This window comes from Melanaphis sacchari, unplaced genomic scaffold (assembly GCF_002803265.2).
Source record: "Melanaphis sacchari strain LSU unplaced genomic scaffold, SCAv2.0 Contig0_pilon_pilon, whole genome shotgun sequence".
Taxonomy (NCBI): domain Eukaryota; kingdom Metazoa; phylum Arthropoda; class Insecta; order Hemiptera; family Aphididae; genus Melanaphis; species Melanaphis sacchari.
In genome coordinates, this window is record NW_020270366.1 from 11,330,848 (window position 1) to 11,352,757 (window position 21,910).

Consider the following 21,910-nt stretch of genomic DNA (forward strand, 5'->3'; position numbering starts at 1 on the left):
AAACAACGTTTATCAAGTTAGCACAGCGATTGTCACCTTTAATAAAAAATTGATATTTTAAAGAAGAACTTCAACTAGTTTCAAATAATGATTCGAATATTATAGCATAGTACTCAAAGATAAATTTATACCTAAGCTATAGTGAATTTATCAAATGTCAATAGCCGATGTTTTTTTTAAAGTCACTATCGAACAGAAATGCGGCAATTTCAAACTGGTCAGTATTTGTGTTTAAAAAAAATGTTGTGTTCCAGCAAATATCACCAAACAATAACAATAATAACATATAACAAAAAATAGTTAATAGAAATTATCGAAAATTTTTAGTATAATACAAGCTTTTAATCAATTTTCATTCTAATATATTACAATACTTAATTAATAATTAATAATTACCAATACTTATTTATAGTTAATATTTCAAAATAATAGTACCTTAGAACACAAAATTTTAAATATTGCACATGTGTATTTTTATTTTTATTTTTTTTTGTTCTAATGTTATACATTTTTTTTTTTATAGAATAGCAAGAAATAATTTATAAGAAAATATAGTTTAATACTTTAAAATACTAATAAATTTAATAAAATCTTTTAATCTTATATTTTAAACCTATTGTGATTAAATAATTATATATATTCTATAAGAAAATTTCGAGACTTTTAAATTAATTTTTAACTTTCTGAAATATATTACCTATGCTGTTTTAATGGGTGCTAAGAATAAAATAAATATATTATATTATATAAATATATACCTTTTTTCTTTTATTATAAAAAATATTTAGAAAAATATTGTACACAAATTGTATTTGATTATTTATAAATTTGATACCCGCATTTTAATTTAACACAATAATAAAATTCAGTTTATCATAAACCTAGGTATCATGTACACTTTACATTGCAAAGAACAAAATAATATTGTTAGAAATTAACTATATTAATTAATAAAACATGGATTTTTATGAAAATACATAATTTTATTGAATGCAGTTTTCTTAATTTTGATTAAAAATAAGTACGTTTCATAAAATTCTGAATAAAATAGCACTTTTTTATTTGCATATTTTCATATATACTAATGTAAATATATATTTTCAAATATTTTACCAATGAGAACATATTTTGTATTTATATACGTAGAAAAAAATTAAAGAAATATTGACAATAACTATTATTATGTTGGAAATTTTGATTCAAATACTGCAATTATTGCTAATACAAAAACTATTGATATTATGCAAAATAATGACCTGAAAAATCATTTAGCATATATTTCCGCAAATGTCTGTTCTTGGTTAAAATAATGAAAAATTAGAAACTTCAAATTTAACAATTATTAAAAGTCTTTTGATAGTAAAACTGCAGCAGACAAATTAAATAAACTTCAATAGAATCTGGAGTAATAATCAAAAATAAATTAAATTTCATAATCAATAAATATAATGGCTTAAAAAACAAAAAAACTATTAGAGATATTCTTCTAAATAAAAATTCAAACAAATTAATAAATATTAAATTAACACCATCTAATTTATCAAGTATGAAATATGCCCCATTATCCTCGGTCAACGTTGAACGCTCTTTCAGCCGCTATAAATCAATTTTGAGACCTAACCACTTTACGTTTAAATTTTAAAATCTCCAAATGAATGTTGTATTCAATTGTTTCCAAAAAGACAACAACCATGATGAATTTAATTAATAAAATTCAAAAAAAAATGCATATAATAAATTAATAAAATAAATTTTTTGGTAAATATTTCATATTTAAGCAAAAATAAAAACATAAATATTTACTATTTTAACTTTTTTATTACATAAAAATGCATGCCCTATTGATTAACGTTGAAAGATTAATTAAATAAAAGTTTTTGAAGCAGACGATTCTATAGGTAATGAACTAAATTTCATTGTTTATTGAAATACCTAATAACTTCTACTTATAACAAATTAACGCATTTCTTGACTTAATAGATATTTACGTAGCGCTCAATCGACCGCCCATAAATAATCAATTAACGTCCATTCAGAATGAGAAATAACGTTTTATTCATGATTTCTAAACAAATAAAGAAAGTACTGAAATCAACGCCAATTGAAGTGCATGTATTATAAATTTGACAAATCAAACATGTTATACTTAAATTGTTTACATATTTTAATGAATAGATACAAAAACCTAATTATAGGTCATTTGCCATTGTCCATAATATACGAATAAACACGGACTTAATTTTACATCGAAAATTCAACAGATTTATAAATCTTACACGTAAAACAACAAACACTAAAAAAAAAATATTATTTACATGTGATAAAACATTTTGAAAGTCATCTTGCATAGTGTACACTGTATACTATGCTGACAATAGTCAACATAATGTTTATTTTGATAAAATTAGTCAATAAATTCTCTTAAACGATAATAAATTTAGTTTATATATACTAAACTAAATATATAAATATGTAGTTAAAAATCAAAAACTAAAAAAATTGTTTTATATAGTAAATAATTAAATCCAAAACATTATTTAAGTGTCAAAACTGAAAAATCTACCAGTCTCTTCATAACAGATCTCAGAGCAATCTCTTCATGAAATAAGTATAATTATTAATATTAAAAAACAATATTCTTGATTAATATCAAATAACAATAGTATGTTAGTTGGTGATAATATATTATGATGTGTTACGAGCTTACGACTTACGCTCTACAAGTGCCATTATAACCCACCAAAATAATATTAAAAACGTGTAATGTAACAAAATATATAAAATTATAATATATTTAACTATAAACAATAATTATGAACAATTATGAACACATTGTCGAGTCATGTCCGCGGACAAAATATGAAGGAGAAATAACAGAGCTCCACAAAGGCAGCAGTGAGGCACAAAATTGACTTCGTAACCAAGAAGTACACCTTTAGAAAGTGGGAAAATTCCTATTTATATCATTGTATGCGTTATTACTTTCAGCCACACCCATAATTATATATTACCGCAATCATCTATGTACTTTTTTATTTATTTTATTTTATTTTACTTATTATTTTATTTTGTTTTATTTATATATTTTTTATAGTTTGGAACTCCAATAATTTAATTTATATTATTTCAGCTTATTTAGCTAGTGTAATCGATATTTGTTATTTTTTTGGTTTAATATTAGTTAAGTTATGTATGTTTTCATCAAAAACTACGCCATATGAAAAAAAAAGATCAAGAGATTTATTAGTTTCAGAAAATAAATATTTCAATTTTGTTTAAAATGTTAAAATCATTAAAATACAATAAATAATATTATATAATATTATAATTATATAAATATAACCATATAAACCTATCACATGAAAAATTTATCGTCAAAAAAAATTCTGATATGTTAAATCCGCAGAATACAATTAACAATTAAGCATCTACTAAATAATTGCCTTTAATGCGAAGTACAGAGAAAAGAAAAATTTAGGAAATATACCTACCTACAAATCAAAACAATAAACAAAAACATATTTTTTTTAAAACAAACTGATTTATAAAAACTGATCCGCTAGATTGATTTATAATGTAGTAAATAATTAATTTCTAAATAATTAAATCTATATATTAAGAATAAATGGTGTACAAAAAAAAAAAAAACAAACAATACATTTAAATAATAATTTATCGTAACTAATACATCGCTGTAATTAAAGCTTCTATATCATATAAAAATAAATAGTACATATTTTTTTGCATGTACCATACCATTATTTTGAATAAGCTTCTGGGAAATGTAAACTTTAAAATGTGTTATCAATATTGTTGTAATAATTTCGAACGTGATTCTAAGCTATGTAAGTTTATTTGCAATTTCTTAGAATATGATGAGAATCTATGTTCTTATTTACTGTTTATACATTGTATGATAACACTGTCCAGACATTACAGAATAATATTATAATACTATACTTCAAAATAGATTTTAAATTAAAAATAGAAATATAATTTTTTTTAATTAATTCATGTTTATTATTTGTTTTTGTAACTTAACTTTTAATACTTATAAAAAAAAAATAATATACATTTTATATAAGACACCTTTTTTATACTATTTTTCAAACATTCTATACCGCTTCAAATCTATAATATATTAAACGAATAAAAATATAAAACATAAACTATAAAATAACCTATTTAGCACTTAAATATAAATATTTTAAATAATTTCACAACGTCACATAATTTAAAGTATTATTTTAATACAAAAACTACCTACTTTAAAATATTATGATAATCATTGAAGACAAATGATACAAGTGTTGTTTTTTTTTTTAAACTACTTAAAAATGAAAACTTATTGTTTATTTATATTTGAATATAAAAATTAAACAAAACTAATAATTTATAAAAAAAAAAAAAATGTGATGAAATTTTTATATTACAATCACATTCATCCATCAAATTAACTAAATATTAGTAAAAACTGTTGCATACGACAAATCTTGCGTTTATGGTCAATCCAGTTAATTGGACCATTTTTAATTTTCCTGCAATTATACATGTCAAAAAAAAACTAAAATATATAATTTAACATCTAAATGAAGTCTTAGGTTATACTTTTTTATAAAATATAATGTACGTAGGTATAGCAGCATAGTATTGAATTCCCAGTTGTCAACTAGAAGAAAGTTTCAATGAAAATAGGTAGATAAAAAGGATGCATTTTTTCCAATACTTTTCTTTCAAATAGAAATTGTTTTCATTCCAAACTTTAAAAAAAAAATGAAGGATTTCATTTTCTTGTACCTATATTTACATTAAATTAAATTAGTATTACTTTATGGGTTTTAGACAATTTATTTTAAGTTTTATGTCTTTTTTGATTATTTAGAAATATTTCCACAGAATAAATTAATTTTTAATATATTCTTTAGTTTTTACGCAAACCTTGAGTATTGTTTAAAGCACTTAAATATTTTAAACATATTGAACACTTAAAAAATAAATTATAGTAGATAAGCAATAATTTGAAACTCAAGAACAAATTTTAGATCTATCAATAATAAATTTACTTATTTGAGTAACTATACTTACTAATATTTTGAGTAGTTCCTAATAATTAACAAAACTAAACGTATTGATTAATAATATAAATACTAAATATCAATTTAATTTAATTTGGTAAGTATAACTGTAATAAGTAATATAAATTGTATTTATATTTTATATTATCAGTGTTTAGATTTAATCACAGCAAACCTGCTGATTAGACGATTTTAATTCTACATTAACACTCAATATATTATATTTATTTATTATTAATAAACGGGTAAGTACCCTTTATAACATTAAATAATAGTACAGTAATAATAATAAATTATAATGGAAAATTAAAATTAAGAACACAATTCTGATACTAAAATTACAGAGACTATACAGTTCCGAAAGTTTAATTTATTATTTTTCGATGTTAATAATTTTTTAGTGTAATATTAATAAAATTTTACTCTTAAATTTAATATATATATATATATAAACATATTTGATAGGTCTAATAAAAATTTTGCACTTAAATAATATACAAATTAATAAAACTAAAATTAACTTAACACGCTCACTGTAGGTATTTATAACAATACTAATATTTAAAATTTAAATTGATAAATAGCATAAAAATTCAAACATTTTGTTTTAAAAATATTAAAAAATAAAATAATTAAAAACAAACAATTTTAAATATATGATATATAATGTGAAATTAAAATTCACTAGTTTACTTAAAACTATTGCCCGATTGCATTAAATAAATGTTAAGGAATATCATCTAATGCAAATTTGATACATTTTTGTATCAGTGAATATCACAATATAATACTTATATAATCGCACCAATCACCTTCTTCAAATTAAATGGGTTAAAGTAAATAATATGATAATTAATATACTATAACTATAAAATACCTTATAATTATTAATATATTAGAAGTCTTAGTAGTATCTTAGTGTAGAAAAAGTTTATAGATACATTCGATTTATTTTTTGTACTGTATAATATAATATTGTATAATTATTACTTCCCTGTGTATTTTAATAGTTTTGAAGCGATGTAAATAAAATATTGTGATATTTTCTGCAGTTAAATTTTATGTTTTTAATATTTAAAAAATCTTAGCAAACGAATGTCAGTACTCATAAAAATTTTTTTTTAAACAACCTACCACGTATCATCATTTTGTATACTTGATATAATTTCGAGTATATAATGTAGAAATATATAACATATAGTTTCATAGGTTAGTATAGGTTAGTATAGGATGACTACAAAAAATTTTTTACTATTTATTTATTATTTGTTCAAAATCAAACTTGAAGGTAAAATAAGTTTTGATCCTTCATCACTTTAATGCTTCGAGCCAAGTTATTATGTACATGTAAAATATAAATACTTAATCAAGTATTCTAATAAATGGGTTTGTTGAATAAATTATAACTATACGAAGTATAGTATATTGATAATGTACGTCAATGTCTCAGAATTTAAATTTTAAATTAAGTACCTACAATACTATTTTAACGTTATACTTACTTCATCTAGTAAGCTTAGTAAGTTATTAAATTTACAATTTATAAAAAATAATTTTTTAATTATTAAAAAATACATTCTATAATTGCATTTTTTTTTTTTTTTTTTAAATAGAGTCTATATTGTAGATCATGACATTATAGTCTAATATCTTCCAACGACCGAATAAAATGTAATATAATAATATACTTGTGTGGTCCTACAGTAAGTTGTGGTCCTGCAGAAAATCTTTATCCAATACACCGTAATCGGTTCAATTTTATTAGAGTATCCGTCCTGTTTAACGACGGTGATATGGGCTCAGACTATTTCATTAAAACATTCTAAAACAAGGATCGGTATGTAACCAATAGCTGTAGCCATAAAATAATGGTTATGAGCCGCCTTGAACACGTATATAATATATATTATGTTATAATATATATAGGGCTATCCAAAAGTACGGGTTGATTAGGCAGTCAATTTTCTCTCGTTTGTTAAAAAAAAAAAAAAAAAACAGAAAACAAAAATGACCGAAGGTCTACTTGCGTAACCGGCCATTTAAATGTTTTATCTCCGTAAATACGCGCATAATGCCAGTTTCACTTTCGTATGATATATTTGTAAAGCACACGTATGTCCTCCTTTTTTTCACATTTAACGCGTATAATACATTTTATATGTGTTTGTGTGTATGCGTATTTTTAAAACAAAAAGTATAATATTTGAATAACTACTATTATAATGTATAGTTGCATGCGCATGGACTATGCACTATGTATACAGTATCCCATATACTATGTATATACACATATTATGTCAATATGCATTCACCTGCGTTTATTTTTTATTATGTTTCTAGTTCTACGGGGCCGTTGTATACATTATACACTATACTCGTACATCATACACGCAGTTAAGATTTCGTTGTCTGTGAGGATTTAGAGGGTCATTACACCCGCTCATCCTCTTAACCGTCGCCCAAAATCTGTACACTTTCAGTTTCAATTTTAATATTTTAATTATATCGAATTCTATCTAATAATACTTAACTTATACATTAAAATTTAAAATCAGACTTTTATGTAGAAGTACAATTCTTTTAGCTACACCTCTTCCAAAATCATATATTATATACAAAGCAACTTAGTGACGAACTTAAACTACAAAAATATTAAGAACTTCTTAAGCTATTCACAGTACAACATAATTTAGATACCTACATGAATTGTTTCGTAAAAATATCACGACTTTTCTCTAAAACCTACTTCAATGTAGCGATTTAATGCATGCTAATTTGTTAAAACTTGATTGCAATTTCGTCCCGAACATCGAATATCGCGAGACTGTGGAAAAAAATACTCGATGTTATTTACTCCCACATAATATTATAATATTATTTGAACGTAAGTAAAACAATATATTATTGAATTACTGTCTTGGCCGATTGCGGCGATCTATGATTGACAACTTTGTCTTTGGTTCGGTGACTGACTTGAGACATCCAGAATCATTTTCTGTGAGTAAAATTTTAGAGGTGCGTCCTGCAGAAGATACGCCTCGTTTACGCTGGGAGGGGGGGCATATTTGTTACAACGCAACGTCCGTTTCGTATCGAATTAACGTATTATTTTTGAATCGCGTTAAATGCATTTCATATTGTTGTTATTCCGTCAAGTCATTGTAAATTTGTATAGTCGAGGTAATGAAGCAATACAAAAAAGCGGATATAGGTCCGCATTTTCTATAGATAAATAATAAGACGTATGCAATCAGCCATCGTGAAATAATATTATGATAATATATTATAATATGTTAACTTTAATAATATTGTGAATCTCCTTCGTAATCGCATGAATAGGTAGTATCTAGTGGATGTTATCTGTAGAAGTAGAAATTGATGTACGTTGTACCTGGAGACTTTTTTTGGGGGGGTACATCTCTAATAACACTATGATACCTATGTTAGGGTGATGAAAGGGGGAGGGAGGAGACAAGACCATGCGACTTGCGGATTTATAGACAGATACCTAGGCTTAATGGTTCGTCGTGTTCTCCCGTCAGCCGCCCTCTGCCGCCACCCGTCGACGACAATCGCTGAAAACCGACGGCGGTATGACTTCAATAACGAGAGACATAGCAATATTATAATAACAATCATAATAATAATAATAATATTATAACCATTAGAAGAGACGTGCCCGTCCGCGGTGACGTCAACGTCGCCGTCGACGACAGAGCACGTGACCCGTCGCAAGGCCGTCCGCACGCCCGTCCGCCCGTCGTCGGTCCGCGTAGATTCGCCGTAGCCGCACGCTGTCGTTTAAACGATCGCCAACGTGCGCACCGCAAACACACACGCTCGCGCGCGCGAAAAACCGTCCGCCGACGATATTATCGTTGAAATACCTGTCCGTCCGTCAGCAAGACCGACCGCGCATCAAAGGCGACGCACGTCGGCGGCATTGCCTGCAAATCGTAAAAGCCGTCACCGTACGAATACCGAACGACCATCACCGCAAGAGCACCTAAAACACAATATTATCATCGGAAGAACGCCATCGCAATCGAGACGTGGGTGTTCGGCCGTCAACGCCGCCGCGCCATGGATTCGCGCGGGGCGCTGTTGCTGTTGATCGTGTACGTCGTGGCGTTCCAGCGACAGGCGCACGGTAAGTCTATGACATAGGCGTGTGCAGGGGGTGTGCAGAGTACGCGACTGCATACCCCCCGAACGAACACGGAGCTTCACGCATACCAAAGACCATTTTTCAAATTAAAAGTGTTTTATGTTTTATTTATGATTATTGTTTAGTCTATTGTACAAAATATGTTCGTAATCGTATATAGTAAATGTTTAATAATAATAGAAGAAAGGTTAAATACTTTGATTCTTTTGATAGAACAAGAAATGGTTGTTAATTTAAATCCCGAAAACATCATTGATGATTTCAAAAACTTAACCCGACGCAGAATGGTGTTATGATAAATTATAATTGTTATTATTCCCCTTCATTCCCCCCCCCCCCTGTATCCGCCATGGCACCAGTGGCATCCTTCTGCATACCCTGGAAAAGAAGTCTGCGCACGCCTATAGTCTATGAACATCGTTATCGCCCGGAGACGACGGCATTCTTTTCGTCGCGTCCTCCGCTTTGTTAGGGTTAATAAGCGATGGCTAACGTCCAGTCGAAACGTATAAAGCCGACTTCGCACTTTTTGTCGGTCACGTGTGTCGTGTACGTGGTATCGGGTGTTTGGCGGAGTGCAATGTGCTGGGTCCTCGAGGCTGAGGATGTTTCAGCGGCCTAGATGTGCCCTAGATTTAATGGTCTTAACGACTTTATAAGCAAATCAATTATTAACGACGTTGGACAATGGTCGAGGAAAAAATAATTTTAATAAGTTACCCGCACTCATTAATTATAGACTATCATAAGCACTCGGTTTTGTGACCCTAACTGTGACTCGACTTAATAGAACACGTGTGCCATGAGATATCTAGTTGAAATATTTTCTTCTATAAGACCATCTTCGCTTTTATCAAACGTAGAAAAATATTTAATTAACACATCATATATGACATATAAATAATTATTTATAAATGTTAATTTTTTTTTTTTAATAGACCTCTAATAGTTATAACTTGGCCTCCGAAGACTTAGATCCGGCATTGATGATACAACGTGTAAGAAACTTAATGTTGGTATCAGAAGTTACCTACAGGTTACGAATCGAATATATTCAACTCTACGTTATTTGGTGTACAGTAAAAATTTGACTGTAATATGTTCATTTAAAAAAAAAAATGTTCAATACCATACATAGGTTTAATATTATGTTTTTAAAATCTAAAAATTGAAAACAGCTTTTGTGTTAAGTGCTTCGCCTAGAAGAATTTTAAATTCTAAATTATTAATATCGATATAAACTAGCTATAACATTACGCAGCACACTTGAATAATTAGGTATACCTATGGAATAGACTCACAATCAGGTAATCCAATTAGAAAACGATTCAAACATTTTTTTTAACGGATACTTGCAACTTACTATCGAAACACTATTTATTTTTTATTTTATGAGTACATTTTATTAGTTTCAGAGCCACATACTGTTCGGCAATATAATATTGAAAAAATATCAATTCAAAATTAAAATGTGTTTCCACGGTATTATTATAATATACCTAGTACATTAATCGTATAGTTTTAAAAATTAATTTTTTATCTGGTACGACGGTCGTTCTTACCATAATTTTTATTCTTCGACCAACTGATAAAATTGTGCATTACTATATCGATCCCATCGTTTCGTGTAGGTTTATATTGTAAATACGTGATACGAGTAATAATACATATTGCATACACTTTTCCACATTATACGAGTATCTTCTGCGCTCTTTCGAAATCTGTCGGAACTGATAAATACGTCACTGTGTTACTATATAGTTATTAGTTTATTACGCACCATATTATTAACCACTAATGACCTAAACATGACCAACATATCTAAACACGTAATAAATCGCGTACTCCAATCTAACTATTTACAACTTTCAAGAATAAGAAATTTTAATTCATACAAATTGGCTATTTTAGAAACAAAATTAATTGTGTTTACACTATTAGCCTTTTTATCTCATTAACCTTTTATACCATTTAAAATAGAATTAGAATTTAAAACAGTAAAAAAATAAATATAAAACTGAAATCAGTCCGAAGCTGAGACTGGCTACTTTAAATCTAAATCATGGAAACAAATATAAAAATTTAATAAATTCTAAAATAATGGATAAATTTAAAAGTTTACTGTATTCACATGATATATTATATATTAACTGAATTTTCAAAAAAGTAATTTTGGTTACATTGAATCTAATCATATTATATTATATATATGTTTAAAGATCGTAATTTATTTATACATTTTTACTTTTTATTGATGTTCGTTATCACTACCACTGACATTGATTTGCAAACTAAATAAATTGAATTTATGAGTGATATTTAGTTTTTCGTAAGAATATTTTGAAAAAAACACATTAGAAAATAAGTTTTTGTTCATTTTATGATTGATGTGACATTCGAGCAGTTGGTGTATCTGACAGTAAACATTTTTGACCTTTTTTTTGTTTATTTAATATATTAGGAGATATTTATATATTAATAACTTAGTACATATAGATTTAGTTATTACCATATTAGTAATCAATATTGTATGCTTTCGTTCCTGATAGTTTTCAGGGCATTTAAATCCGGGCACTATAAATAATCTTAAATTAAACATATTTAACAAAATATAAACTACATAATATAGGCTGTACATAATAAATACAGCATATGAATGCAATAGTGTAGTTGTTTAACACAATATATTGTAGTATGACACGAATACGTTTACTAATAAATATAGTGTCAGGCAAATGTCTAGAGGCTGTTGCACTAATAACAATAATTAGTGATAAATATTCACAGACTATGCTTATGTAAAATATTACATCTATATGCATCTATACTTTCGGTTAGTTACTTTAACGAATATTAAATAACTTGAGTAAAAATTGTAACGTTTTTTATTGTTATAACTCCAGTAGGTGATTTTATTTTTAATTTATGTCGTACATACCTATACATGACAAAATATATAATTGAATTTTACTCAAAAACTTTTTTAGTAAACTATAACTGTTATAACAATAGTCGTATTTTTGGCTTATTACATTAGTAGTTCTACAAAGTTTCATTATACTCTTGGTACATAAACTAACTTTATTTATTCTTATTTCTTAATTTTTTTAATGTTTTTTGCATGTTATTTATTTAAATTAAAGAACAAAATGAAATGATCATAATATTAACTTAATAAATGTTACCTATATTAACAAAATAAATTTGCTTACTATCTAATTAAAACATAGTACAAACGAATCATTAAATAATTATCAGCCATTTAATTTCTACGCTAAATATATTAACAGCCATGATCAGCGGGAGCTTACAATTTATATCATAAAATTGATCATGACACTGGTATTTTATAAAATAGGCGTTCATTGTCTTAAGCTGGGACCACCTGTGTTATATAATAATACAACGTGAAAATAATATACAATTAAGTCGACCTTCAAAATTAGCTAGGTATATACCACACGCCTACAAAGTATATTGTTAAGTTGTATATATTATGTATTGTCATATCGGTATACTTTCGCTTTTTGAGTTAAACAAAAAACAACTTTATTAAATTCAATTTCGTAGTTACAGGCTTTTATACGTAAAAGTTATTTCTTTATTTTAATAATTAATCTAGGTATTCAATATTTATTAGTATACTAATCTTTGTTTATTGTTATAATATATGTTACACATATCTAATTATCGCAGTTTAAAATGAATCTTTAAGCATACAATTATTAAGAATTTACACACATTTAAGTAGTTTTTATCTAATGATATAAAATGAAAAAAGTTTTTGAATAGTTGACGAAGAGTAAAAATTATTTTTACCAGAGTGTATTAAACTTTTAAAGATACTTCTTCATTACCGATTATATTCACGTGCAGGTACTATAGTAACTCAACGATTTGAATTGAAAGTCATACTAAAAACATAGACATATAAATATGTCTACGTATAAATCTATCTCAAATTTATAAAAACCATTTCAATCTATCGATAGATAATATTTTAAAAGACATATTCAAATTCTGATTTTATAACTATAGGTCAAGATTGTCCGGATGGCGTTCCAGTAACGTACGTTAAATATAGTAATTCTGCTCCGAGATCTGTAGTACAGCCGATCTTATTATACGCCAGCACTCCCGGAGTTGCCATAACTGCAGAATGTTATAACAGGTAATTAAAACCATACATTTAGATATGTCTAAAAACGTTTTTATACATCTTATATTTGACATTCATAAATGATTATGAATTGTAGATGTAGAAAGTCGGTGGACTGTGCCGGCTTCATAATAGATTACACGTCAACATCATGTTACCGGGTGCCTAACATGGGAAGTTCCACCGACAATATTGTCATGACCCCTAATGTAAACTTTTTTAGGAAAGCCTGTCTCCGCGGTAAGTGATCAATATATTTATACGGCCGGATTAGTCAAATATTTGCTTAATATGTTGAAAAAACCAATTTCGTAACTTTTTTACATTCATTATTAGTTCCCGAATCATGTAACCGAAGAGCATGGCCAATCGAAGTATCTATGGACTATGAAATTAACGGTTTTCAATATTCAGTTATACCCAATATTGGCGACAAGTGGAGATGTGCCCAACTATGTATTGATCAAAACAATTGTAAGTCAGCGAATTACTTTCGATCAACCAAGATGTGTTCTTTGAATTCCGAAACCCGTAAGACCAAGCCTACAGCATTTAATCCAAGTCGGAATCAAGTTGAATATTTAGAAAATGAATGCGCCAATACACTGCCAGGTTTTAAAATAAATATCATCTTATATTTTTATCACAGTAATATAAAGTTATTAAATAGCGGTTTAAAATTTAAGGTCTAAATCAAATGAATTCATGCTGGCATGAACCTGTATATGATAGAACTTTACAACAAGTGGACTTACAAGTAGAAAACATTAATATTGAACAAGTATGAAGTGAAGTTACAAAGAATAATTATTAAAAAATAATAAATAGTAATTACATTAATTGTATTCTTTATAGTGCAAAGAAAGATGTGAAACTGAACAATATTTTAGCTGCAGAGGTTATACTTTTAAATGCCCTACAGATGAATTTGGTGGTACTCTTTGTCTTTTACACGGTGATGACACTAATACAGCTGGCCCACTCATTCCATCGCCATGTTCCACTTATATAGAAAGAATTACTTGCATTGATTGTAAGACATCATTTATTTTTCCAAACTAATTGACTCGAAATGTATTTAAACCTACTAATTAGCCATTAAAAGTAATTTATTGTTAGATTTCCAATTATATTTTAAGCCTCGTACACGTGATTTTTAATTTCATATAATGATATTAAATACCTTATTCCTATACCATATTATTAACTTTTGTTTTTCTTATACGTTTTTTTTTTTTTTTTTGTAAAATCATCATTATTGCCGTATAAATATTACATATTATAAAATAATATGAATAAAAAAACAATGTGTTGGTATGTTGGATTACAGTAAGCGTATCATGTAGTGATGATTCGATGATAGTGACATTAAGATCTCAGGGCTTCAAGGGTAGAATGTTTGTGCTAGGAAGACCTGAAGAATGCGGCGTTAACGGTCGCCATACAGATATGACAACGATTACTCTACCAATAGTTGAAAACCACACTCAACGTAATCTCTGTGACGTTGTGATAGCTAAATCGGCAAACAGCAATAGGAAATTGGCTACAGCTGTTGTCGTAGTACAACACCACCCGATTATACAAACGGTTGGCGATCGAGTGACTAAAGTATCATGTGCTGTTGGTTCAAGCCGCCACCCATCGTTCTTGGCGTCTAGACCACAGAACATTACTTTAGACGCAACGTTTGGTGTAGCAGAACCGAGGTATGCAAAATATTATAGTTAATGAACACATTACAAGTCAATGCTACCTACATGTTTTACAAAAATCATGATTAGCTAAAATGGTTTTTAAATGCTATCACTAATCAAAATAAATGTTCAATCAAACAAAAAAAAGTAGGTACTCTGAGTCTAAAATATTTTGAATAACAGTATTCATTCGATATTTAGATAACTACATAATATTAATACTTATTAATATTATGTAGTTAAGAACTTATATCAAGAATATTTCATTATTTTGAAAACATTTTAATTCACTCAATTTTATAAAAATACATGTTCAGATAACGAATATAAACAGTAGTCATCGATCTTCTGCTGTGTATGTTAACCTGAACTCAATAAGTTGATTTTTTTACTTATATATATAGTAATATAATATTTATTACATAATTTTATCATTTGTATAATTTTCATATACCCTCTATATTATTATTGTTGTTTATAAGAATATTATAAACAATGACCATTATTAGGTACCATTGTATTAAATTAAATATATATATCAAACCATTAAAAATGAATATTACTGAAAATGAAAAATTTTTACTTGTGTATTTACGTAGTTTATACTTAAGTTATATTTTAAATATATTAATCCAAATACTGAAATTGTCATTACCAATATCATGAAAATTATTATTATTTATCTATAATAGCATACACAACACTATATACAACGATGGTGGATACGATCCAAATGGTTTAATTGGCTCTGCAAATCAAGTCGCTAAGATGAGAATTTTAGAAGTAGGACGAAACGTAAAACAAGTATCTGAAGTGAAACTTGGCGATGAATTAGAACTCCGGATTGATGTGAATCAACCATATAGTAAGATATTTGTATTTATTTATTTCATCATTATATTGACACTTAATAATTACTTAAATAATAATTGTTTTAGACGCAACACAATTAAGAGCAGGCCACTTGGTTGCTAGTTCTGGAGATGGTCTGGACTCCTTATTACTTTTAGATTGGAGAGGTTGTCCTCCAGAACCATCGACATTTCCGGTTTTAAATTTAGCACCTCCAAATTCAATGGTCGCTAGATTCAAAGCATTCCGATTTCCTTCGTCACCTGTGCTACGGTTTAGCCTCATGATGATGTTTTGTGATCAGCTTTGTAAGCCAGTGAGTACATTTATAATGTTTATATATATTTTTAAATAATTTATTAAAAAAATGTTTAGATTTATTTCAAAGTAGATTTTATATTATCTAATATTATTTATTTTTTTTGTAGAGTGATTGTGGAAATGGACAAGTGTCCTATGGTCGACGAAAGCGCGATGTACCTATATCTGAAACTAAAACAAAGGAAGTGCCATTACAACTCGCAATTGTAGTTCGTTCTCTTGAAGAACAAGAAGAAATCATAGCCAGTCAAAGTCAAATTAGTAATAGTAACAATAGTAATGAGAGATCATCAAGAAGATTGGAAGCTTCAGGTTTGAATCAATTTATTATTTTAAAATACACTCAAATCAAAATCAAAATGTATTACACGTTAAAAATTGGGTTATTTTATGTACATAGTTAATACGAAATGTTTTTCAATTATTACATTATAGATATATTAAAATATAAACTATATATTTAAATTTTATCAATTTATATTTAATAATTAATTGTAAAATTAATAATTCATTCTTAATGTCATGATTTTCTGTAGACTACTACCTACTTAATATACATTATTTTTTAATTTACCAATATAAGTACTATCACAAAATTATAAATATATTTTATAATAATATGACCAATAATTATAATTATTTTTAAATTTTTATGTAAATAATAATTATAAGATTCTAATATATAATTAATTATATTTTTTTACAGTTATTCGTAACAATGAATGGTGCATTACTTGGCCTATAGGATTAGCAATCACCATAATTCTAGTCACTATGCAAACATTAATTGTATTAGGTTGTTGGTCATTTTTTCGACGATCAAATCAAAAAGTCCTTAATGACCGTGTGACTTTAAATTCTGACTTTCAACCAAGGCATGTTACATGGGCTGACAATCAATAAATACCTACAAAATATACCTAATAAGATTTTGTTTGGATGTAAGTTTACATTTTTTTTTTTTTTTTTTTATAACATATATAATTATATCAAATAAACTTATGTACAAACTATTTTATAATCAAAAATATATTAAGAATCGACGGAAATGTAATGCAACGTTAAATTGTATATTAAGATCTATTATTTTATTAAACGAAGTGATGCACCAAGCATACTCCCCCTATTTATACCTTTAATTAAGCATTTATTCAAATTATGATTTTTGGTACTTTAAAGTAAGTACTTTTCGACTTAATATGTCATTTAAAGAGTGTTATATAGTGATACATACTTTAATTTTCCAAATAAGAACAGACTGCTATTCTTTAAAGTTTAAATTGCTAAAGATACAATTTCCCTACAGCGTCAAACAGTGGAACACCACGACGTCATAAAGTCGCGTATGTGGCAGGATAACTGTACCTTTAAGCAAATATTATTTTTTTTAATTATTACTTTCATGGATAAATCATAGAAAATTTGTTCGAATTAATTTTTTTTTCAATTTTTATTTTCTAAGTTATTAGAACCTTATGTATTAAGAATAATAGCCCTTTACAATAGATCTGTAAGGTCTGTTATGATAATTTAAAAATTTAAATTAAATAAAGGGTATTTATCTATTTTCTTGACATTTTATAATTTATGAAAATTATCTGAATATAATAACTACTATGAATTAAATAACAAATCTATTTTACATTTTATATTGTTATTATAAAAATTAAACAGGATTACATCAGTGGTATAAGCGATATAATTAATTAAACATATAGTATTTATATACGTACAAATTAAAAATAGAATAAATGTATTACTTAAAGATAAAATTTAGTGAGCATACTTGGTGTATATTATGTAATTATCATATTAAGCCTATCAAAAGTGTATTTTTTAATACAATTTCGACGTTATATATTATAATTTATAAGTTATAAATATTAAATAAAATGATATAAGAATATATCAAATATTATTTATCTGAAATAGGTAAAAATGTTTAGCAATAACGCCACTAAGAGTACGCCCGACCATTTATTATTATTGTACATTTATTTATCAAACCTACATCAAAATTAAAATATAATGTTTAAACCTAAAAAAACAATTTGCCTGTAGAATGGATAAAAGTACTTAATAAGTATGTTTCTTGTCGTAAGACCTATACATTTAATAACAAATCCATAATATATTTCTATTTGATTTTTTTATAATAAGTTAATGTGATAGGTGTTGATAATGTATTACAATATAACATATTATACTAAATATTTTTCGTTGGTAGATATATAAAAAAAACATAAGTGTTGCGTACTCTATATAAGTACTAATATTTTATTTATTTTATAAAATATATTCATGATTTGTATAAATTACATAGATATTTGATAATTAATTTAGAATAGGATAAAATTTAATTTGTATGAAAATCAAATACATTTTTTAATTTATTGCCAGAAAATTCTTCTTATTTATTTAAAATCTATCATTATAATAAATATCTAGGTTAACCTGAAATATATATACAATATACCTATGCATAAAGCATATTACACGCATACTCGTATATCGATTTTAAAGATGCAACGTGTATACCTGAACACCTTATTACTATACTCCAGGTAATATTGGAACGAAATTTAATTTATGCACAATTTAAAATTATCGGTTTAATTAAAATTATTTTGAACGAAAAGTAGATATTTCACTAAACTGTCAATACAAATTAAAATACACAATACTATCACAAAACTAATAAGTATAAAATCGTAGTATGTAAATATTTCATTTTTTGTAAATCGATTTCATGTTTTTTTTTTCATATATATATTATATGTATATACCAATTTCCATAAAACTAATGAATAATCATCAGTTATATACACGTTCAAGAAAGTAACAAAAAATATAGCAGAGAAAGCTAAAAATTGGTTTTGTGGATAAAAAGAAGCGAAATTAAAAATATTATAATTTTTTACGATTAGATTTTTTTCATGTTTATATAAATTTTTTTCTAATATTTGTCATAATATATAGTCACATTATCTAATAATACAATAGAAAACTATAATTTTTATGGAATATTAAATATTGACATATTTCCTATCGAGTTATTCCTGTAATTTTTTTAAATTTTTTTTTAAATGTATCACAATTCAGTCATGTTTTTAATTTAATTTTTTACTTATCTTTTTATAGTTTTTTTCTTATAGTCCATCAATATACTTTCAATTCATGAAATTATTTATTTTCAGTATTTTACAACCTACCAACACTGGAACTTAAATGGACACACGTTAGTCAATCATTTTTATTTTTACGATTATATTTTATCATTTTACAATTTTTTTATAATATTTTTATTTCATATGTAATACAACATTTAAGAAAATATTAAAATTCATATTTATGCGTTTTTTAATTCAAATATAATTTTATCTCTATTTCCAACTAATGAGTAATAAATATTTTTAATTATTTCCTAAATTTTTAACTATATAGAGAAAATGCAAAAAAGCCCAAATGGATTAATAATTAATTGGTCACTAGGGTTGAGTTTTCAAAATTAAAAAATCAGATTCTACATTTGATTTATTTAATTTTTATAAATCTAATATTTACCACAAAATCCTTTAAGCAATTAGATTTGATGGAATAATTGACTTATTGGATTTTTTTAGTGCATTTTTCGTCATAGTCAATGAATGTTTCATTATAAAATCTAATCTAAAATATCATCTTCTTTTTTGGAAATGTTTTACTCCTAATAAAAGATAAGAATAGTCTGCGAATTATATTTTCCTATATTTATTTATATTTAAGTCTGAAATCTTACAATGTTCTTAAACTTAATGTACTTTTTATTGGTGACTGCCGCTGCTTCTTTAAATTGAATTCCGGTCTGGCCTATAATTTATGAACAAGCTAATAATAAAATAAATACGCTGAAACTATTTTTCATAAAAATTGTATTATAATAATGAATTTATAGCTTATTTCAAATATAAGTACTTACAGGCTATGTTAATTATATTTTATGTATCTTAAACATAATCAACTGAATCACGTGTTGAAACATATAAACGGCTAGCCCAATATAATCTAACTACTTTGTACCCAGTGTCGTAGAAATTTAATACCCTTTAATGTTTAATATTATATACTACCGACTGTATTTATATCACTATTGTCTAACTAAAAAAGTGTATAAATATTTTTACCTTGGATAACATTTTTTTCCATATAAGACAATACAATACTATAATCAATAGGTTAATTTTTATATAAAATATACGGTTTTTATTTATAAATTATGAACTTTGAGGATGAGGTTTAGTCACAATTCAGTAAAATTATTCTTAAGTATATCTTGAAATCTAACTTCATAACCTATGCATTTTTTGATTCACACTAATTATAAATTTATAAATTCTTGCAATTTGTGTACTTACGAAGTTCTTCGTTTAAAAAAAATTATGGTCAACTTGTCTTTTTCTTCATAACATTTCTAAAATGTGACTTTACATGAATGTATAAAAAAAAAAAATTAAAAATAATATAATTTATAAATATGTACATATTTTATAATGTAGAATTAGTTTTGTGTAGAAATATGATTAACATAGACAAATTTTCAAATACATATAAGTATAACAAACAACACCACGCTTAAGTAAAAAAAAATCCTAAACCGTATAAATATCAATTATGAGATTAAAATTTCCAGGAAACAGTTAATGGAGTATTAAAATAAGTGTAAGTACTTTTGTAATTTATTAAGAAGTTAAAACGATACATCAATACTTGCCCATAGTTTGTTGATCATAAACTTTTCTTCGTAAAATAATTTCCATATTTTTTAATCACTTGGAAAATATGGAAAATAAAATTTATCAAAAGTATCACATAATAATTTTGTTTTTATCATTTTTTCCCTTAGGTATTGGTACATAAAACAATTACGAAAGTTGAAATTAAATTTATTACACATTACATAAATGACAAAGCAAACGTAAATTACGTTATACCATTAAATAATTTCGTATTAAATAAAGTTTAAACATTATAAATTTGTAATATTGACTTTCTGAAGAAGTAAAATTTATTAGTCGTGTCTTTAGGTAGGTTTTAGTTATTTTTGTATTAATGTAAGTAACATTCAAATCCATACATGCATATAAGTGTAAGTAAATTCATTCTAATTTTATAAAATAATATTAATATATACTTTATCTTTTTATAAACTAGATTGGGAATGTAGATAGAATGAAAGCAGCTAGTAGGAACTACTTATATAAGCTAAATATTTTATATCATACTGAGGTTATTAGTTATTGGCTATTTTTATATTTGTAATTATTTTTGAATAAATCTGTTCATCCACATGACGTGTACTCCATTTAACAAGTGGTATTAGTCGTTTACATCAGTTCAACTACACGTGATCGCTTGTTTTCTACAATATATAGATAAATAAAACACAGAATTAATGATTCAAGACAGATTTTTCAAACATATCTTAATACATAAAAAAAAGAAGAAATTTCTAATAACATTTCTACAGAATTTATTTCAAACGAATTTTCAAAGAAAGGCTTAAAAAATACTACTGTAAGTCCTCTTTTTAAAAAAAATAAAATAAACATACATTTAAATGCATTAACTTTGTTGTTTCAATTGCTTAAAAATATGTATT

At 26.0% G+C, this 21,910-nt stretch overlaps 1 protein-coding gene across 2 annotated transcripts; it reads left to right on the forward strand.

Moving 5' to 3' along the window:
* The first annotated feature begins 9,158 nt into the window (after window positions 1–9,158).
* Window positions 9,159–19,489, forward strand: LOC112596359. 2 transcript variants are annotated; one of them, XM_025342011.1, is made up of 12 exons: window positions 9,159–9,225; window positions 13,282–13,414; window positions 13,500–13,642; window positions 13,739–14,014; window positions 14,089–14,183; window positions 14,258–14,435; window positions 14,733–15,111; window positions 15,792–15,964; window positions 16,038–16,267; window positions 16,380–16,584; window positions 16,979–17,213; window positions 19,470–19,489. In XM_025342011.1, exons 1-11 carry the CDS (start codon window positions 9,159–9,161, stop codon window positions 17,173–17,175), a joined length of 2,076 nt encoding a protein of 691 aa, XP_025197796.1. In that variant the 3' UTR covers window positions 17,176–17,213; window positions 19,470–19,489. The 2 variants fall into 2 exon arrangements, with proteins under 2 accessions (XP_025197796.1, XP_025197789.1); XM_025342004.1 differs by lacking the exon at window positions 19,470–19,489 and having other exon boundaries at window positions 16,979–17,241.
* The last annotated feature ends 2,421 nt before the right edge of the window (window positions 19,490–21,910 follow it).